Source organism: Styela clava, chromosome 11 (genome assembly GCF_964204865.1).
Source record: "Styela clava chromosome 11, kaStyClav1.hap1.2, whole genome shotgun sequence".
Classification (NCBI taxonomy): Eukaryota; Metazoa; Chordata; class Ascidiacea; order Stolidobranchia; family Styelidae; genus Styela; species Styela clava.
The window spans coordinates 2,048,683-2,067,035 of NC_135260.1; the positions used below are offsets into that span (position 1 = coordinate 2,048,683).

An 18,353-nucleotide genomic window follows, 5' to 3' on the forward strand; every position below is an offset into this window, starting at 1 on the left:
GTAATTTAACACCGCCCGATTTCAATCATACCTTTTGCTGTTAGTTACGTAATATTCGCTATCCCCGCATATATGTTTGTATTCGAAAATGAGATATGTCACCTCAAAAAAGTAGAAATCGCGCGCTGTCGATGCGAATTGAAAGCGGCAATAGCATAATGCTATATCTCTCTTTCTTGTGACGAATACTCTCTTGTGCTTCATCATCTTGACGCAATGTAACGCCGCCCGTCTTCATGTTATAATGATGCAGTAGAAACTCTGAAAATCTGGATACGAAAATTATTTTCAGAAAAATATTGCTTCGATTAACCTACGATTTTCTACATATGAAAGGCCGAAAACCGGAAACGCATCCTACCGTCGCCCTCCTCGTTCTGATTTAAAAACATTTCACAATTATTTCATTTTTATCGCAATCGAAAGCAGCCATGTGTGGCACGGCAATAACTAACAGTCGTCGTGAAAGGTTTTCAATAAACTTCAAACACTTGCCTGACTATTGCCTGTAACACCCACCGCGATTCCGCGCTCGTTAAAAGAGCCGTCTTGTCAGCGTATAATGATCATTCTGTTACGTAAAATATTCAATCCATGACAACTACGAGATTCTAAAATATCTTTATATATTAATTTAATGTGTCCAACATAACTCGCGGTTGCTTCTTCTTACCTCAAAAAAAAACATTACTATTCGGTCCACGGCAATCTGTGACCTAAAATTAGATAAACTGCTTGATGTATTTAATTTTAATATGTATTTTTGCAATCTTGCCAACTCGTTATCGCCGTTAGAGATAAGTGTAGAGAATAATTCATTTCATACAATGAATATATATACATATAAAGTTTAGCAGTAAATTAAAAATACATATTCATCGCCGCGATTATGCCACCTGTTAAAAGAGTCGACTTTTACAACAAATAATATAACAACGAAGATATATTTTTGTGCAAAGTGATGAATTTGTGACCGACACGGGCATATTTAAAATGCCTTGCTCTTATTAATTTAATTGTCTTCAATTTAACCTGCGGTTGCGTCGACAAAATAAATTCCTCACCACTCTTATATACCATTGGAATCCGCGGCCATAAAAATAAAAACGTGAGGTAAACTGTCCGATTAAATATAGTTTTTATCCGTATTTTGCGAATTCGGCAAATATTTAGATGTACTTGTTAAGAGTGACTCCGCTCGATCGAAATGCACAGAGTAAAATATCTCAGAGTAAAATTTATTTCATCACAATAAAATTGATTGAATATACTTTAGATTAATTATATTATATACATCCTCACAACCAGGGAAAAAGTCGCGTTTCAAACCTTGTATCGTGTTAACCCGAAAATATTCGACGGCATATTAAAGTAATGAATAATCAGGCAAATCCCGCCCTCCCGCCCCGCGTACAAAAATAAAATAAATATTATCGTTATCGTGGAACAAATTTGTGGAAAATTTTCATTTTAGAGAAGATAACACAATCGGTTAGGCGTTTACGGGCCTGAATAACACGTTATGCTGATGAGTGATAAAAACAATCACGCGCAAGTTTCTTTGAGAATGTTTTCATTCAACGGAAACGTCTTGAAAGCGGCGTCGAAAATGTGTGACGTCACACAAATATCCGATATTCTTATGAACGTGAATTCCGATATTCGAATGACGAGATATTCGAATACATTCGAATACTTTATCCGAATTGGCCATCCCTGTGGACGACGATGCTAGGATATGTGCACCATATTCGGGATTATTATAAACTTGAAAAAACAGTGTTTGAAGTTTGCGATATTTGAATTTAAATTCGATTTGGACATCCCTGCATTAAATTAGTCAGTTTTTAGTTAAAATATTTAGTTAAAATATTTAGTAAAATATTTAAAATATCAGTGGTTGCACTGTGTAAATTCCGGTCGGACCCTCCTGGTTGCGCCACTGGTTTTATACCCAACTTATTGTTCGGTATACACTTGGGTACACCCGGTTGAAGAGCACTGGTCTAAACCATTGCCACTGGCATCCCTCAACGGATGCCGCACTGGGTAGCGTTAAAAAATGGTGTAAACAAAATTGAACGACTATCAATTATGATCAAGTATGTCAGCGTGACTATTTTTTGCCAGCAAACTCCTAAAATAACATCATTTTACAAATTCATCTCGATTGTAAAATCTTAATTTTCAGTTATTATCGTTATACATACCACAAGCGGCAACTTTTTTAAATTATCGTCGACTAAAATACCGCCCGACACTCTACTAAACAACAGGACACTCTATATCGAGCTTGGGCGATGGGAGCGGATTCATCTGCAACTTTAAATTCCAAGTAATTTTATTTTATTGGGAGTGCAAAATAAATGTAACAAAACGCAGTGTTTTGCGATATAACTTTGCATTTTCGTAAACGGGGTGTCGGCGACTTTTATTCCAAATAATGTGTATTTTATTGGGAGTGCAAAACGAATGTAACAAAACGCATTGTTTTGTGATATAACTTTGTATTTTCGTAAACGGGGTGTTATGAAAAGTAACATTGGATGTAAATTAATCGCAAATAATATTTTAACATCTAATGTCTCAGACACATCATTTTCCGGGAAAACTTGAAGGCCGCAAAAAGTCATTTAACTTAAAATAATGTTTCACATATTCCAAAAAGATTGTTGTGATCGGAAAATCTCCGGTAAGTCGGCATCAATGATAATTATTATTATAAGCAGGCGAGATAATAAAATTTTAAAGCGCCGAAATTGTGCGATAACATCGTCTTATCCTTTCCAATATGCAAGCTGGATTTACGGTGTTTGATATCTGCCGCTTTTGCGAGTGAGTCCTTTGCGAGAGAACATCACGAGTGGGTACTTTGCGAGAGAACACAAGTATAATCAAATGAGAGAGATTTTGTCGGAGAGAAAACGCTGCTGAAGTCACTGATTAATAAATTAGAGAAGCGGAAGCGGAAACCACATCCTGTTATCATATCTTTTTGGATTCAAGTACTTAGGGATTCGAATCCTTCGGACTCGGTATTCTGTATTGCCCATCCCTACTTGAAACATCTTTTTTAAATGTTACTCCGGATAATATCTTTTCAGATATGGCCATCCATAACCATTTTCACGAGTGTAGTCCCACAGTTAGAATTTGCTTTGTTGCCATAGTTTGTTAAAAAACATTGAACAAAGCTATTCTTTTAGTGAATATTAATATCATCTGTAATTAAAATTCTCATTACAAATATTCTAGTTACTCTATCTGTTCCCCGTGAATTATAACTTTGTTTGCATTTTTACACAGGCCAAATGTTGAAAACACTGGCTTCAATTGAACTGATGTCCCAACCAGTCAGCCCCGACCTTGCTACAGCTGCTGTAGAGGCAACTTCATCAACCGACATTTCAGACTGCAAGGAATGGATTGAGGGGAATCGTGAAGATCAAACAATAATTGAGCAAATGTCAGAAGCTAGTGAAGCAGGTATAGAAGTATAAAATTTGCTTTGGATTTCCCTTGCGCTCTAGTCGTTGAAGATGCGATTTGACTTCTTGTATCGATATGTTATAGATGGCCGGTTCTAGCGGTATGTTTCCTGCCCATACAATAAGTGTTTTTCTTGCCATGTACACAAGTTTTTGGCACTGTGGCTGTGCACTGGTAATTTTCAGTATAAAGCGTTGAAATTAGCCATCTTTTTATGTGAGGAAACATCGGTATCGGCATCGGTTTAAAAGGCAGTATCGGTCGGGCCTTAAATAACTATAGCTAAGACATAATTTTTTGGAGTATCAGCAACATTTCAGAATAATTTGTTACTCCTGCTTCAATTTTGATCTCTGGTATTCAGCTACTGCAAACTTCAGAAAAATGGAAATGGTAAAGAAGTTGGTCATGAATCAAGGCATTTCTCCCATAGCAGCAAAGGCTGCTGTTCAGAGAGAAACAAATGAAGAGAACTGTTTGGATTGGTTGAAAAATAATGGAACTGATGATGGTCTGGTCCAGATGCTTTCAAAGAAGCTTGATAATGAGACAAGTAAGTCGACATACTGTTTTTAAATAAAAAGAAACCATCTGTAGAACAGGCCTGGCTCTATTCCTATCTCCCATTGAATTTGAATTTCTACAATATTGAAAATTGGCTTAGATATAACAGTTTCCAATTTATGTATCTTTGTCCGGTTTCCAGCCTAGGTTGGCCATCAGAATAGCTAATCATTCAATTTTCATGGATAGAAACCGCAACCATACAATATTAACATAAATGTGATTCGAACCTGTGAACCAAGGCGAATGACTCGATGACCCAACTAGTCTAGCCAGATTCTGGATATTTGTATAATTTTCCTAAACAAGTAAATGCTTTTCAAAATAAAACATTTTTCAGGTGCAATATTTCGAAAAGCTGACCGCGTGATATCAACAAGCGAGTTCATGTTCATGCCAGATCCGAGAACAACATTTTTTCATGGGCTAGGAGTTTCAGAACGTAAATAGATCTTCACCTTCAAATTACACATGTAGTGACCAACCAAAATAACTTAATCCATGTATAGGGTTGCCACTTCTGGATACATTTTTTTTCGAATCGAATCTCGAATCAAAACTTTTCGAATCGAATCTTTCCGAATCTGATTCCATTAAGCTTTTTTTTTTATTACATGCGTATGTTTGCCCAAAGTCACAAAAAAGCTCAAATCTAGTAGAAAAAAATTTGAAAATGGAATAGGCTATATAGCAAGGATGATAAGGGTTTTTCAGTGAATAAGCCACACATATTTTCATCATGATAAAAAAGATGTAGGTCATAGATATCACTAATAAATGCATTGATGAAAAACTTGCTGTTGCAACTTATCTGTGAGTCTTACAATACTGAGTTATTGTGTTATACTTGTATCAGGGCTGAGGCAATTTGATGGAATTCATATGAGAAAATAAGCAGGGAACAGTTGTACTGTTATGTCGTAAACACAGTAACAGCACTGCTTTTCCTTGTCCCACACCAGTATATGTGACCGTGGTATTTCCCTTCTTGTTATATTGAATTAAGGCCGGCCTTATTACCGATTCTTTATCTTCAAAATCTTAGTACAATATTTTATATTTATGCTAGCAGCATAGAGTAATACGACAAAAACATTCTAATTGCATCTGAATTACTATAAATGGGAAATGCTTACAATAATATGATTGAAGACGATAAAATTAACCACGATTAAATTAAATTCGATAAAAACAATCGTTCATCCGACTACGATTGCGAACAAAAATTTCCATAAATATTAGAGAAAGTATTATTTGTGGCTAACAGCGTTATTGGCTAACTCGGGCTTCATTATTAATGTGGACTACGTTTAATTTCGTAATTCAGAAAGTCCAAATGTGCATAATGGACGCCGCGCTGACGAGCGATAATTGGTTGACGCTTTATCTCGATCGGACATGGTCGCTGGGGCTAAAGTAAGACGACATTCGCACAGTATGCTCGGTCTGGTATGAAATCTGCCACGTGTTGATGTAAAACAGTGCACAAGTTGCCATTCCTCAAGTATTATTTACTCCCACCTGTCCGTTATGACATTTGCTCGAAATAATCCGAAATGTTTTATTCGCTTGTATCGCGCTAACAAAATTAAAAGTAAATACTACTTTTTTTTGTAACAGCTGAAAAAAGACGTGTATGTACTATGACATTATGTCCCCCTGATTTCGTTTATCGCCACTTGAGTGGAAGCCTGACAAACGCAAACAAAATAAATATATATTTTAGGATGAGAAACATGATTGTCAATTAACATTGCCGGCCGATGAACTCATTCAGTAATAGTTCTCTTCAAATGTACGCAAAATATTGCTCTCAGAACAAAGTTTAAATTAAATTTCAATCAAAATTAAACATTATCTAGACGTCGGTGGCCGATTCTTTATCCAATCATGCCAGGGCGTACAATAACTTAGTCGCAGCGCAGGTGTGCTGTTGAAAATTTTCAGCAAAATTGTCACGAATTTTCAGGTATACGATCCATTTAAATTCGCGCATAATGGAAACTTCGGCTATTTAGTGGAAAACTGAACTCGCAGTTTGCTGGTAATTACGCCACACATCATCTCGAGTGATGCGTAAAAGAGTGTGTTGTGTCGAACTTGAAACAAATGATGGCAGACAAGTAAAAAAGTCAATCACGAAAAATTCATTTTCATTTATTTACGTCCCGTAATTTGTTGCTATTTGGAGTGCCGCATAAACGCATTCGGCAGTTTTAACGCCACCGAAAACAACGATTAACAAATGTTCAATGTTTTTCTTTCGGTCCCGTAATTTGGTGTTATTTGGAGTGCTGCATAAACGCATTCGGTAGTTTTAACACCGCCGAAAACAACAATTAACACACGTTCAATGTTTTTTTTTTCGCTAAATCGCTCTCTTTTTCCGAATCGCGTAAATCTGATTCGAATCGATCCGGAAAAGATGCGATTCGAATCGATCCGATTCGTAAATCCTAAAGTGGCATCCCTATCCATGTAATTATCTGAATTTAGTGGATTTTGAAAAACCTCTGCAACTGCATAAACAAATCAAGAATTGTCCGTTTAGTTGTCTGTTTGCAGGCGTAATAATTATATTAGTAACTTCTGAGAAATAATCATGTTCTACTAATTGAAAATAGTAATTTTGAATATGTTAAAATAATTTGTTTGTTCTCTGGTATGGCATAAAACTGCAAATCGCCCAGCCTGTTGTGATAAGCTCAATTTGCTAAAAGTTACTTCAACTGATTATTTCTTGCCAACAATGTTCTCTTATAATGGCTCTTTCACTTATTTTTAAGTAAAAAATTGATATAAAGATGTATTCTACAAATTATTCAGAGGGGATATATTTTTATCTGTTCACAGACCCTCTGACTGGATTTCCTCCGACCAAGTCAGATTTCACCAGAAGTGGCATAACACCAGAAAAAATAGCCAAAGAAAAAGAACCGAACGTTCAAGAAGGCGAATCGATTGTGAATGAAGAAACACTTCACATGCCAGAGTTAGATATTGTCATCACTGGTGCATTGGCTAAAACAGATGAAAGCACTATACCAGTCACCCATGTCAAGGCCACGACCACTGACACGAATGCTCCCGCAGATAAGGGGAATGAAAAGTTCGACATGAAGGCTCTTTTAGAAAAAATTAATGAAGAGGTCTTCATTCAGTCGCATGTGAATGCATCTAACATCGTCAAAATAGACAAAATGGGAGGAAAGATTGAACTTTTTGGATGTGACATCACTATTCCAGAGGGAGCACTAGAAAAGGAGACAAAATTTCAGATTTTCCTGAGCAACAATCCAGAAAGCTTTCCAAAAGATGTTATGCCAATCTCCCCCATTCTTGGCTGTAGACCATCAATCCAGTTCAACAAACCTGTAAAGGCCTCCATGAGAACATGGTACAGCACATTGGAGAATCAGGAGATTCCTGCAATGATATTCAGCAGAGAGGATGAAAGCACAGATTGGAAGATAATGCAGCACATGACTTTGCGTGATCGTAACATAGTCGAATTTGAAGTCAACCATTTCTCAGATGATGTAGTCGCGATAGCTGAAGACAATGCGGGAGATGGAAAGTACCATCTTCTCAATGATGTCTACATACAAAAAGATACAGCTACCATTGTCTCCGTTTTCCTTTGTGATGTCAAAACCCAGAATGAAGTGTCACAAATTCTAGCAAAAAAAAATTTTGTACAGCTCATACCAATCGGAAAGAAATTCACAGCAAAAGTTGGATCAGAAATAGAAATCAATCTCAATTGTGAAGAACCGCAAGGAACAGAAGTTGTCTGCTATGACGATACATCATTCAGAGTCACAAGAGAAATTCTAGATAATCTTCGTCATGAAATTTATTTCAAGATGAGACCGAGACCACAACAAGCTGGAATCATTGACATAGAATATTCCCTGAAGATAGACAACGATGAAAAGGTTCTACCCCTGACAACTACATGGCCTATTCTCCATGTACAAATTCCTGAAGGTAAGACAATATTATCTGTACAAGCATCCACTGATATCTACTTAGAGAAATTGGAAATACCAAGCGGTTCTGCATTGCCTATACAATTTGTCGCAACATCTGTGGGGTGGTGACATGACTCCAGTAGTCAACGCATGAGCTTTCACAGAACATGTTGTGTTGACATCACGTCATGGTCTAGTGAAGGGCTCAGCAAACTGCGGCCCATGGGCCAAATGCAATGCGGCCTGCGAACTAATTTTTTGCGGCCCCCGAATGTCCCGACTTTAAATGCATAATATAAAAATTGATTAAAAATTTATCATTGTGTCCACATGGATTTGCGCGGTAACTAATCCAGCTGTACGGCGCTTTTCTGTAGCGTTGTATCTGAGTTGTATGCCGTTTACTTGATGTTGGTTGTAATTTTGAAATAAGTTTATTTTGATGTTTAAAATATAAAAATGGGAATTTTTTCTTTCCGGGAACGAAGGGAAGTTCGCATAGCGTTGACGAAAATATTTTTCTTCCTTGTTGCGTATTTCGAAAACGGTTTGCTTGATATGCCAAGTCAGCATCGCAGTTATTAGGGATTCAATGTTAAACGTCATTACAGAACGTGTCAGTACAAATACGAAATTTGACCTAGCGACCCCAGGTTGCTCGCCAGTGCAAAACTTGTAATGTGCATGCCACATATTGTATTACACTCACTATAAATCTCATACTTGCCTCTTGCCCAGGGCTGGGGAGCTGGAGTCGGAGCCATGGAGTCGTTACATTTTGATGGAGTCGGAGTTGGAGCCAAGCTTTTCATAACAGATGGAGCTGGAGCTACCAAAAATTTAGTGGCTCCAGGCTCCAGCTCCTAAATATCTCATTTTTTGTTTTTCAAATTTATAATTTTTTTCTGATAGCGTTACAAATGATAAAATCTTTTCTTTTCAGCTTATAATTCATTTTAAAAATTTTAGTTCCTAATATTTTTCAAAAAGTTTCCAGTTATTCTGTATGTTTGAAAGTTCAGTATCAAAATTTGAAGCGGTTCACTTTTATCAAAATTTCGATTCTCATTTCCACTAAGCTGCAATTTTTCATGATTGCGGTCAAGCTCAAAAACCCTAATGGCCAGGGATTTTCGAAGAAGTGATTTTGGAATTTCCATGTCACATATTATGATTTTTTCGTGGCGTTGAATATCCAATCCATTTCAAATGTCTTCAATTCTGTTCAACGTATCTCGAGATTGAGTCGTTTTACGACAAAAGAAAGGTTTAACTACTCCAAAATGCTCCGCAGCAGTCACCTGGCATAAAAATGTATGATAAAGTGCCCCATTATATCTTGTTTTGATCCATAACATAGAATGTTCTGGAGAAAAGTCTCATCAATTTCCGTTGTTATTTTTTCAATATATAAAAAGTATATCGCGAGTAAGATTGATTGCGTTTAGATTTATTTTAGTGACTGTATAATTTTCAAAGTCAACCGGTAAATAATATGTCGTAGGCAAAAAAAATAATGAGATTAACAAGGCATTTTTTTTAGCTGTTGGGAGTCTCCTAGAACAAAGTTTATAGTGTTTTCCGTTTCATTTTAGTATCTTATAATAACTCTCCAATGTGGAAATTCGGCTTGCGAATTGACTTCTCTATTTATCTTTAACATCTCATCGCTGATAATTATGATAACTCCTCGATTCTAGAACCAACTTTTGGCCTGATTTGGGAGAGGGGGACCGCATCTAATTGGGTGACGATGGTAATTTCCATTATTTTGGGTCTGCTTATCCAATTTGGACCATAAAATACTGCCTCCCCGTCAGGCCAGTTTAAATTATCATGAGTTGAAGGGCTATTGCAGTTACTATCACATGTGCGTTGCATTTCGTGAAAAGTGTCAATTGTTTTAGTCGCCATAAACATTAGGCCATAGCATCTTTTATTTCAGTGTTTATTTTTCCCTTAATCACAATTTCCCAAGACATATGTTTTGTGTCGCGCACCATATTTGTGAGAAAACGAGTTATTACATAATCATCGGTGATGAAATTCTAAGATAAATACAGAAGTCAATACGCAAACCAAATTTTCCTGATTAAAAAGCGACATTATAAAATACTAAAAATAAAACAGAAAACACCATAAGTTTTGCTTTAGAAGGGCCCACGACAGATTTTATTTGGCCGGCATGATTGCCAGTTATGTTGAACACAATTAAATTAAAATAAAAAGACAGTTATTATAGGTTAAATATTATGTGGTAGAAAAAGTCATTATGAGCTATTTTACCGAATGCGCAAACGCTGCGACCATTCCATAAGCCGATTTTCCTTCCCGTCTTATTGTGGGGTTATATGTAAAACCCTTTTATGCTGGGTAGACCGATTCGCCCGGAAATACAGCATATAATATCTCTCAGTGGATTCACAAGTTATATGCAGGAACAAAAAGGAATTATCATGACACCGACTTGAAGGGTGTTTACAGCCTAAATAACATGCCACACTTAGAAAACAATTAGCAAAATGCGTTATTGGGCTGCACTACTGATAATGGCTATGGAGCCGGAGCTGGAGCCAGCTCCGGCATAAAAAAAAATGAAGCTCCGGAGCTGGAGTTGGAGCTAAAGATTGAATACACTGCGACTCCGGAGCTGGAGCCGGAGCCATCATGATTTCGAACCAGCTCCCCAGCCCTGCAGTCTTGCCTGTCAAATTGTGTTTTGGACTTTGGAAGACGTAATGTGGTGTTGCAAGGCTTTGGCCATGGCACAGAAAAAACAATGTATAGTTTGATAATATATATATATGTATTAAAAAAGGCAACATGAACATCTTATTGTAACACAGCAATTAATGCGGCTCGCACGCTACCAGAAATGTGTATATGAGGCCCGCGAGTACATAATTAGAATCTCCACCCATTTATGATTGTATCATGTTAAAAATATTGAAAACTACCAAAAAATTTCCAATGAACGAAAACTAGAAAAAAGTACATTCTGCCCTGTAACGCACATTAGAAGAGCTAAATGTAAAAATTTTGTTCATGCCAATTTTATTTTTCATGTGTAGGAATAGCCCGAGATCTATTATGGTATATAAAAATGGGCTATTTCTATCGTACTTTTACAATTATAGTCATAATGATGTTTTATTCTTTATACAGCCAAATCGACCAATGTGTACAATATTGCCGCCAATGTGATCAGTGCTGGAAATGCAACAACCAACATCTCCAACCAAAGTTCCGTACAGATTGCCAAAACTTCAACACCAGATGATTCCAGTCAAGAAAGCAGTTTGATGTGTCTTGAGTGACATGGAGATTTTAGTTGACGATGTTCAAGACCAGGGTTGTCCAAAACGAATCGAATATTCGAATATCAAAGTATTCGAATACCTTTTCGCCTGTTTTTCGAATAATTCTGAATAGTAGCCACTTTTCGCCGTAATCGTGGTGTTTCGTTTTATGGGAATCATCAAACGACTTTTTACGCTGTCTCACGTATTGTAATGACGATCGGCACTTTGATTGTTTATATTCTGTGCGACCGTACGTCGCATAGTGTTGCGACACGTTTGCGTGGGTGGACATTGCCGACATTCGTCTACGAGGCTTTCAATTTACAAATTAATTTCCATTACGTCGAAAAATTGACAATTACCGTATTTCCCGGCAATAAGTCGCTTTTCTAGGGGGGCGTCTAATTGAGAAATATGTAGTTCTATGTGGTCTGTTTTTATTCGCATGAGTCTTCTCAAGCATGATTTGTGTAACCTTATATTTGGGTCTTAGGGTCTGCCAATCATGATATTTAATCGCAGACCGGTTATCGTTACTTTAATAAAGAGAAACACGGCCACCGAGATAAAGTGATTTGTGACCCTTTCGTTTTGCCGATTCGGCAGAACACGACGGGACGGGGACAAGGAAAACACAGCTGTGAAATAACCCGTGGACGTACAGTGTGTTACTTATCACATTCCAAAATTATTTCAACATTCGGGTTAATAGGTTGTCCAAAATGATTGCCGTTTTACAACTTAAATTTACCGCTCAATTGTTAAAAATAGTTAATTCTGTAAGTATGATTCTACCAAACTAATATGATCTGGTTCTAAACATAATAAAATTATTAGCGCATATCAGCATAACTTAACAACAGGGACACAATTTTTCTACCCGTCTTATTGGAGGCCTGTATGGAAAAAAAACTTTTTTGAGTGCTAAAAATAGACATCGTCCTATTTGCCATGTGGACTTATTAGCCGGGAAATACGGTATTTATAGCCGTCATTGTTACGATATCCAATAAATTGTCACAAGTTGGAAAAACAAGTCATTTATTAGAAAATAATTTCTGGTAAATAATTCTGATAACGATAGTTAAAAGTATCGATCCTTTAGCAGGATGATTTTTCGTTGCGCAAAATAATCCAATCCATGACTGGTACCAGCATTTAAAATGTAATGCCGTATTAATTTAATTCTGTTCAATGTAACTCATGGCTGTATCGGCAATCTGTGGACATAAAATGTGTGGTAAACTGATCGATATTATTAAATATTGATTCCCATTTTTATATTGATAAAATAATGGAAGTATTAATACCATATACCACGGGTATTTGTGGACATGAAATATGTGGTAAACTGCCCAATTATAATTAATTTCGGATTCGTATTTACAAAATAATAAAACTATTATAATTCTAAAATGCAACGGCGATCTGTGGCCTTAAAATGTGTGGTAAACTGCCCGATTTACCAACATTTGAGTTATGATAATAGAATTAAAATAACACGATCAGGCATTTTAAAAATATAATTAGTTTTTGATTCTTATTTTACGAAAAATTGTCACAAGACGGAAAAAGAATTTATACTTTATCCCACTCTTGAGAACTAATTTGGATAATGGTTGCCATTGGTTTGTATTTAAGAGTATGGACTTTTTACTAGGATGATTTTGTGTTACGCAAATATTCAAATCCATCATCGATACCACTATTGCCGTATTAATTTAATTCTGTTAACATGACTCGTGGTATATAAAATATATACTGCAATAATCTGCAAATATGAAATGCCTGGTAAAATAGCTAGGTTGTAACTTGTAGATAGCAGTTATTCCATTGCTTATTATATGGAAATTCTTACATACATTTAGATAAGCTTCAATTAGTGGATTTTATTTTCGAAATATTCGAAATTTCATATTCGAAAAAAATAATTTCGAATGTATTCGAAATAGTGAACTATTCGATATTGGCCATCGTTGTTCAAGACACTTCAAAAATCTGGATACTTAACTTAATATTTATCTCTCAAAAAATTCCACTGCTGCCGATAAGTTCGTCTCTTGAGGCCGCATTTTTAATGAAATTGCGACCAATTTTTTTTTTTTCATGTTCCATTCAATTGGCATTTGATAAATGTGTAAAAGGCCTGCCTAATTTTTAATCGTAAGTGTTAAAAATTCCTCAAAAAACTTTGCCAAGTATCCATGTATTAACGGAACAGCGAAAAAAACATTTTCGAACCATAAGTGTTACATGACTGATCAAATTTCAGTATCTAATTTAGAATTTCCTATAACTCGTGGTTGCTTGCTTGGAATTGGATGTTTGCTACCGTTGCAAATACACTTAACCTCACTACCCTTGGAGTGAGACGCGTACTGCAGAAGTTATTGTAGGATTGTTTCTCAGTCGGGACACACAATATTCGGTGCATTCATTTCTAATCCTTGTCGGCGATGAAACTTTCCATTTGTTACGTAATAATATGCTCTATTTGGCCACCCCTGCCATACCGGATAAATTTACAAGTTTTGGTCGATGATATAGTGGAAGCATAAGACTCGACTGTGTTGGCATCGCAGGTTCAAATCCCATGTCAGGGTTTTAATAAATTGGGAAGGTTGCGGGCTCTTAAAAAATAATAGATCACTGGATATCAGCGAATGGCTTGTACAGGGCCCTTCTCAGAGTGAAAGGTTCAAATATGCGTTGTAAATAGACGTTTCTTCATTGTATGTGTCAAATTTTGCAGTGAGGCCTTTTACTGCACTGCGCATCAAAATCATGCTCATTACTGTGTCTCAGCATTGCCTTCGTTTACATAATCTCCTGTGATTGCCTTTTTCTCTGAACAAGGGTATACAAGCAGCTACTGACGACATGTAAAGAGCTACTATTTATTATTGCTAGGACCAAAATCTTTTGGGTCTGCGCTGTCTATCTAAATTATTGCGCCCAGGGTGAGGTGGTTGGCAATAGATTCGGTTGAAGTTGCATTAACTTGCAATGTTATGCAATGCAACATTGTTACTTTTAACACTTTAATCACTGTCATCATGCCAACTTTAAGGTAATACAAGATTTTTGTTTGCATGTTCCGATTTGTATAGTTTAAAGTTTCAATTTAAACAGTTTAAATTTTGTAGTGACCCACTGGCATTATCGCTTACTGTCCAACTATTCGTTAAAATTTGATATCACTATTGCATGCATATGTGCCTTAGCTAATGTTTTCCCTAACAGGGTCACTTGATTGTCTCGTGCTTTCTGAAATATTGGGGCTTGTTCTAACGTATGCTGTACTTATACTTCTATATACATTCACAAGTATAAGGGTTTGCAGAAGTTTACTGCACTTTTATCACTACTGTTTTATTGGTTTCTTTTTAATTTCATATATCATATTCTTAAATATTTTTTATGTATTTTCTATATTAGAATTCTTCAATAACATGCACAATTTTCTACTAAAACTAAAAGCATTATTTCAAACTTTTGTGACTGCGTCATTTTGCCAACTGTAAGATAATGCAAGTTTTTTCGTTTGCTTTTTCCTATTTGTTTAGTTAAAGTTGCAATTTGTATAGTTCAAATTTTTTAGTGACCGACTGGCATTATAGCCTACAGCAGGGATGGCGAACCACTGACCCGCTGGTCACAAAGTGACCCACCGCATTTTATTTGTGACCCGCCAAGCGAAGGCACGAATAAAATAAAAAAATGCCAACATATCAGTGATAAAAATTGATAAAACCAGCCTTAAATTAATCTAACAATAACTAAACTATTATAATGTACCGTCAGTTGGACAGCCAGGAAGGGCTGCGATCGCTCATGTTCAAAATGTTATTTTCGGGCCGGTATGGTAATTTTCAAAACCCCTAATCTTGTACGCATGTATGCACCGCTGTGTACTGTTATTCAGCTATTGGGCCTGACATCGATTATGACATAACAATGCAATTGATCTGTTCATTTCTCGCAACGCCTGTCTTTTTTGAAAGTGCATCTGCAGACTGTTTTAGGGGTTATACGAGAACTAGATGCTACTTTGCATTTTATTAGTTTCTCGTCTACAATGACGTTGTGAAAACAAAAACTTTCAGACTTGAAATAAAAATCTAGAAATCTGATATAACAATGGGGCAGTGTAAAAGTGGCTTAATGTGGTTGGAAGCTGATCGAAAATTATAGCACTATCAAAGCGGAATTACCTCCAAACACTAGAACCGTAAAATAATTTAACGCATCATCCTAAACGTTTTTGGTAATTCATGTGCGTGTTTTCGTACTCTAATATCATAAAACCGAGTGCCATGAAAAGTCCCTGATAGAAGTGCTGCATAAGTTAAGCCCAAAACTACACCAACACCAGCTTATAAGATTTGTTTCAGAAGTTTCTTATAGATACAAACGTGAATTAAATATCTGTGACCCACTCTCTTCTGTTCCGCGATAAAATTATAATTTTTGACCCATTCATTGAAAAAGGTTCGCCATCCCTGGCCTACAGTATTGCCATTCATAAAAGTTTGATATACGGGGATTACTATTGCCTGCATGTGTGCCTTAGCAAATGTCTTCCCTAACAGGGTCACTTGATTGTCTCATGCTTTTTGAAATACTATGGCTTATTCCAATTTATGCTATACTTATACTGCTATATACTGCTTACAGGTATAAGAGGTTAGCAGAAGTTTACTGCACTTTACTACTCTACTGTTTTATTCGTTGATTTTTATTTTCATGAATCATATTATTGAATATTTTATGCATTTTATATATAAGGATTCTTCAATAACATACAGAATTTCCTACTAATACTTATATTTTACCAAGTGTTTTCAATAATCTGAGAAAGAAGGCTTTCATACACCTAAGTTTATGTTAGCAAAATTTAATTTCTTAGAAATTCAATTCTTATATCCTCTAATGCAATTTTTCTCTGCTCTGTGTGAAATAATCAAGTTCCCAACTAATGGACCTTTCCCCGACCTTTGACCCCCGGAAAATTCTTCCTATATTTTACCATTGCAAAATTTTCGGGGCTATTTTAAGTGTGCTTTTGCGAGTTGGTGCCTGTGAAATGGGGTATGTGTTTCTAACCCTCATTATGATTCATCGCATACAACAATCTGTTTTTTAAAAGTACCGGTAAAGAATTTCAGGCTACTCTATCACAGCTATTTCTACACTAATTTTTATTACTGCAATTAAATTAAAACTCCTAGGAAGACAGAGTGATCATTGAATTATCTGATTTATATTCAAGTTTCCGAAACACATCTAAAAACTAACGAATAGAGTTCAAAAACGCGAAAACGAGGTAATGTTTACAACCACGCTTGAAAATCTGTCTGAGTGAGAAAAGTGTCTGAGCGGATGCGAAAAGGGGGCATTGTTACGTCACTTTTTGCATCTTGCTGATTGGTCAATGTCACGAAGTAAACAAGGAAGTCGATGTTCGGGGAAAGGTCCATTAAACTGCAAGTTATTATCAACAAAATTTACTCACCGTTCTCTGGCGCTCATTTACTATGTAAAGTCCAGTAGCTTGTTCATGATAGAATAATCCGAAATATTATATATCCAAAATGCTGTAGTTGTGGCTAGCTGATCCGAATAATTAACACCGGTAACTCTGTGCATTGTAAATCGTTGTTCACCAACAGTTCATCTTATCAAAGGCTATTCTTTATTGAAAATATGCGAGGCAGAAATTTCTGTCCACATTTTCGGTCTGGTTAACTTGGTGGCTGGACAAGCTATGCTAATAACACCATAAATATGTATTTTTCATAACTTTACCACACAAGCACAATGTCCACATCTAGTGAGTCATTTTGGTTGAAAGTTCATGTCAAGCTTAAAAGTCTCGTAAAGGGTGTGGCATCCCAAATTATCAGCCGATTAGAAAATCGAATAATCATTCCGACCTGAAAAGTAAGATCCGATTTATTAATAGGCTTATTTATAAATCTCAGACTTTCCTTTAACTCTGACATAGGAACAGATGGGCTCTATTACGTCATGACGTAATTTTTGGATGGTGTAGTCAAGTGGGGGTTAGGATTGATACGTGAAAAAATTGTCATGCTACGCCCACTAGAAGTATGTTAGGTAAGAAACTACATGAGACCCAGAACAGATTTTATATTCATATCCCGACATAGACAAACATTACGGTACCGGTAACGTATAAGCCTAGTTCTGGGGTTAGGTTATGGGGTTGATGTCGATACTACAAGGTTACAAAAATAGCCAATATGCGTCGGTGGTCGCAAGTGACTGCTCTTACCATTAATTTACCATGTACTGCTAAAAAAAACGAAACCTGGCCTATTACATTCCAGCGAGAAGATGTAACTTACTGAGAAATAAACCTTAAAAACGAAGTACCAGAAGCAGACGTCAACCCTGGCCGCCAAATTTTTGAAGTTGGCGGGAATCTCGCGATGTTTGTGATGTCATCAAATCGACCTTTGGCACTTGTGGACGCATGAGTTATTTCATTGTGCTTGTGCTCCAAATCCGAGCTTCGTCGAAGAGGTTTTGAAAAACCAACAGGTTTAGGGTTACCATATTTAAAGAAGCAAAATTCCGCACAGTGCAATTTTTGAAGTTGGCGGGAATCTCGCGATGTTTGTGATGTCATCAAATCGACCTTTGGCACTTGTGGACGCATGAGTTATTTCATTGTGCTTGTGCTCTAAATCCGAGCTTCGTCGAAGAGGTTTTGAAAAACCAACAGGTTTAGGGTTACCATATTTAAAAAAGCAAAATTCCGCACAGTGCATGACTATTTTCATGACCTCGTAGTGAAAAATATGCGCACGGTACGAAATAACAATGTTTTGTATCAGCAGCGTGCACAGTACGATTGCAGATGCAGTAAAATTCCGGATTCCGCACATTTAAGCATTTTTAAAATTTCTCCTGGACGCAAAATTTAACCCTAAATTCCGGACGGTATGGCAACCCTAGCGATTGGGTTAGCGAAGAAGAAATAGGATTGATATTTATT

General features: G+C 36.5%; 1 protein-coding gene across 2 annotated transcripts in view; it reads left to right on the forward strand.

The window, feature by feature from the left end:
- The window catches only part of LOC120347792 (uncharacterized), a 74,547-nt gene extending 57,272 nt beyond the window's left edge, over window positions 1–17,275 (forward strand). For both annotated transcript variants that reach the window (XM_078117738.1, XM_078117739.1), the window contains 5 exons: window positions 3,307–3,486; window positions 3,854–4,042; window positions 4,394–4,495; window positions 6,907–8,043; window positions 11,193–17,275. In XM_078117738.1, coding sequence (XP_077973864.1) covers window positions 3,307–3,486; window positions 3,854–4,042; window positions 4,394–4,495; window positions 6,907–8,043; window positions 11,193–11,344 — 1,760 coding nt within the window. In that variant the 3' untranslated portion in view covers window positions 11,345–17,275. The remainder of the gene's footprint in view (window positions 1–3,306; window positions 3,487–3,853; window positions 4,043–4,393; window positions 4,496–6,906; window positions 8,044–11,192) is intronic.
- Window positions 17,276–18,353: the final 1,078 nt, after the last annotated feature.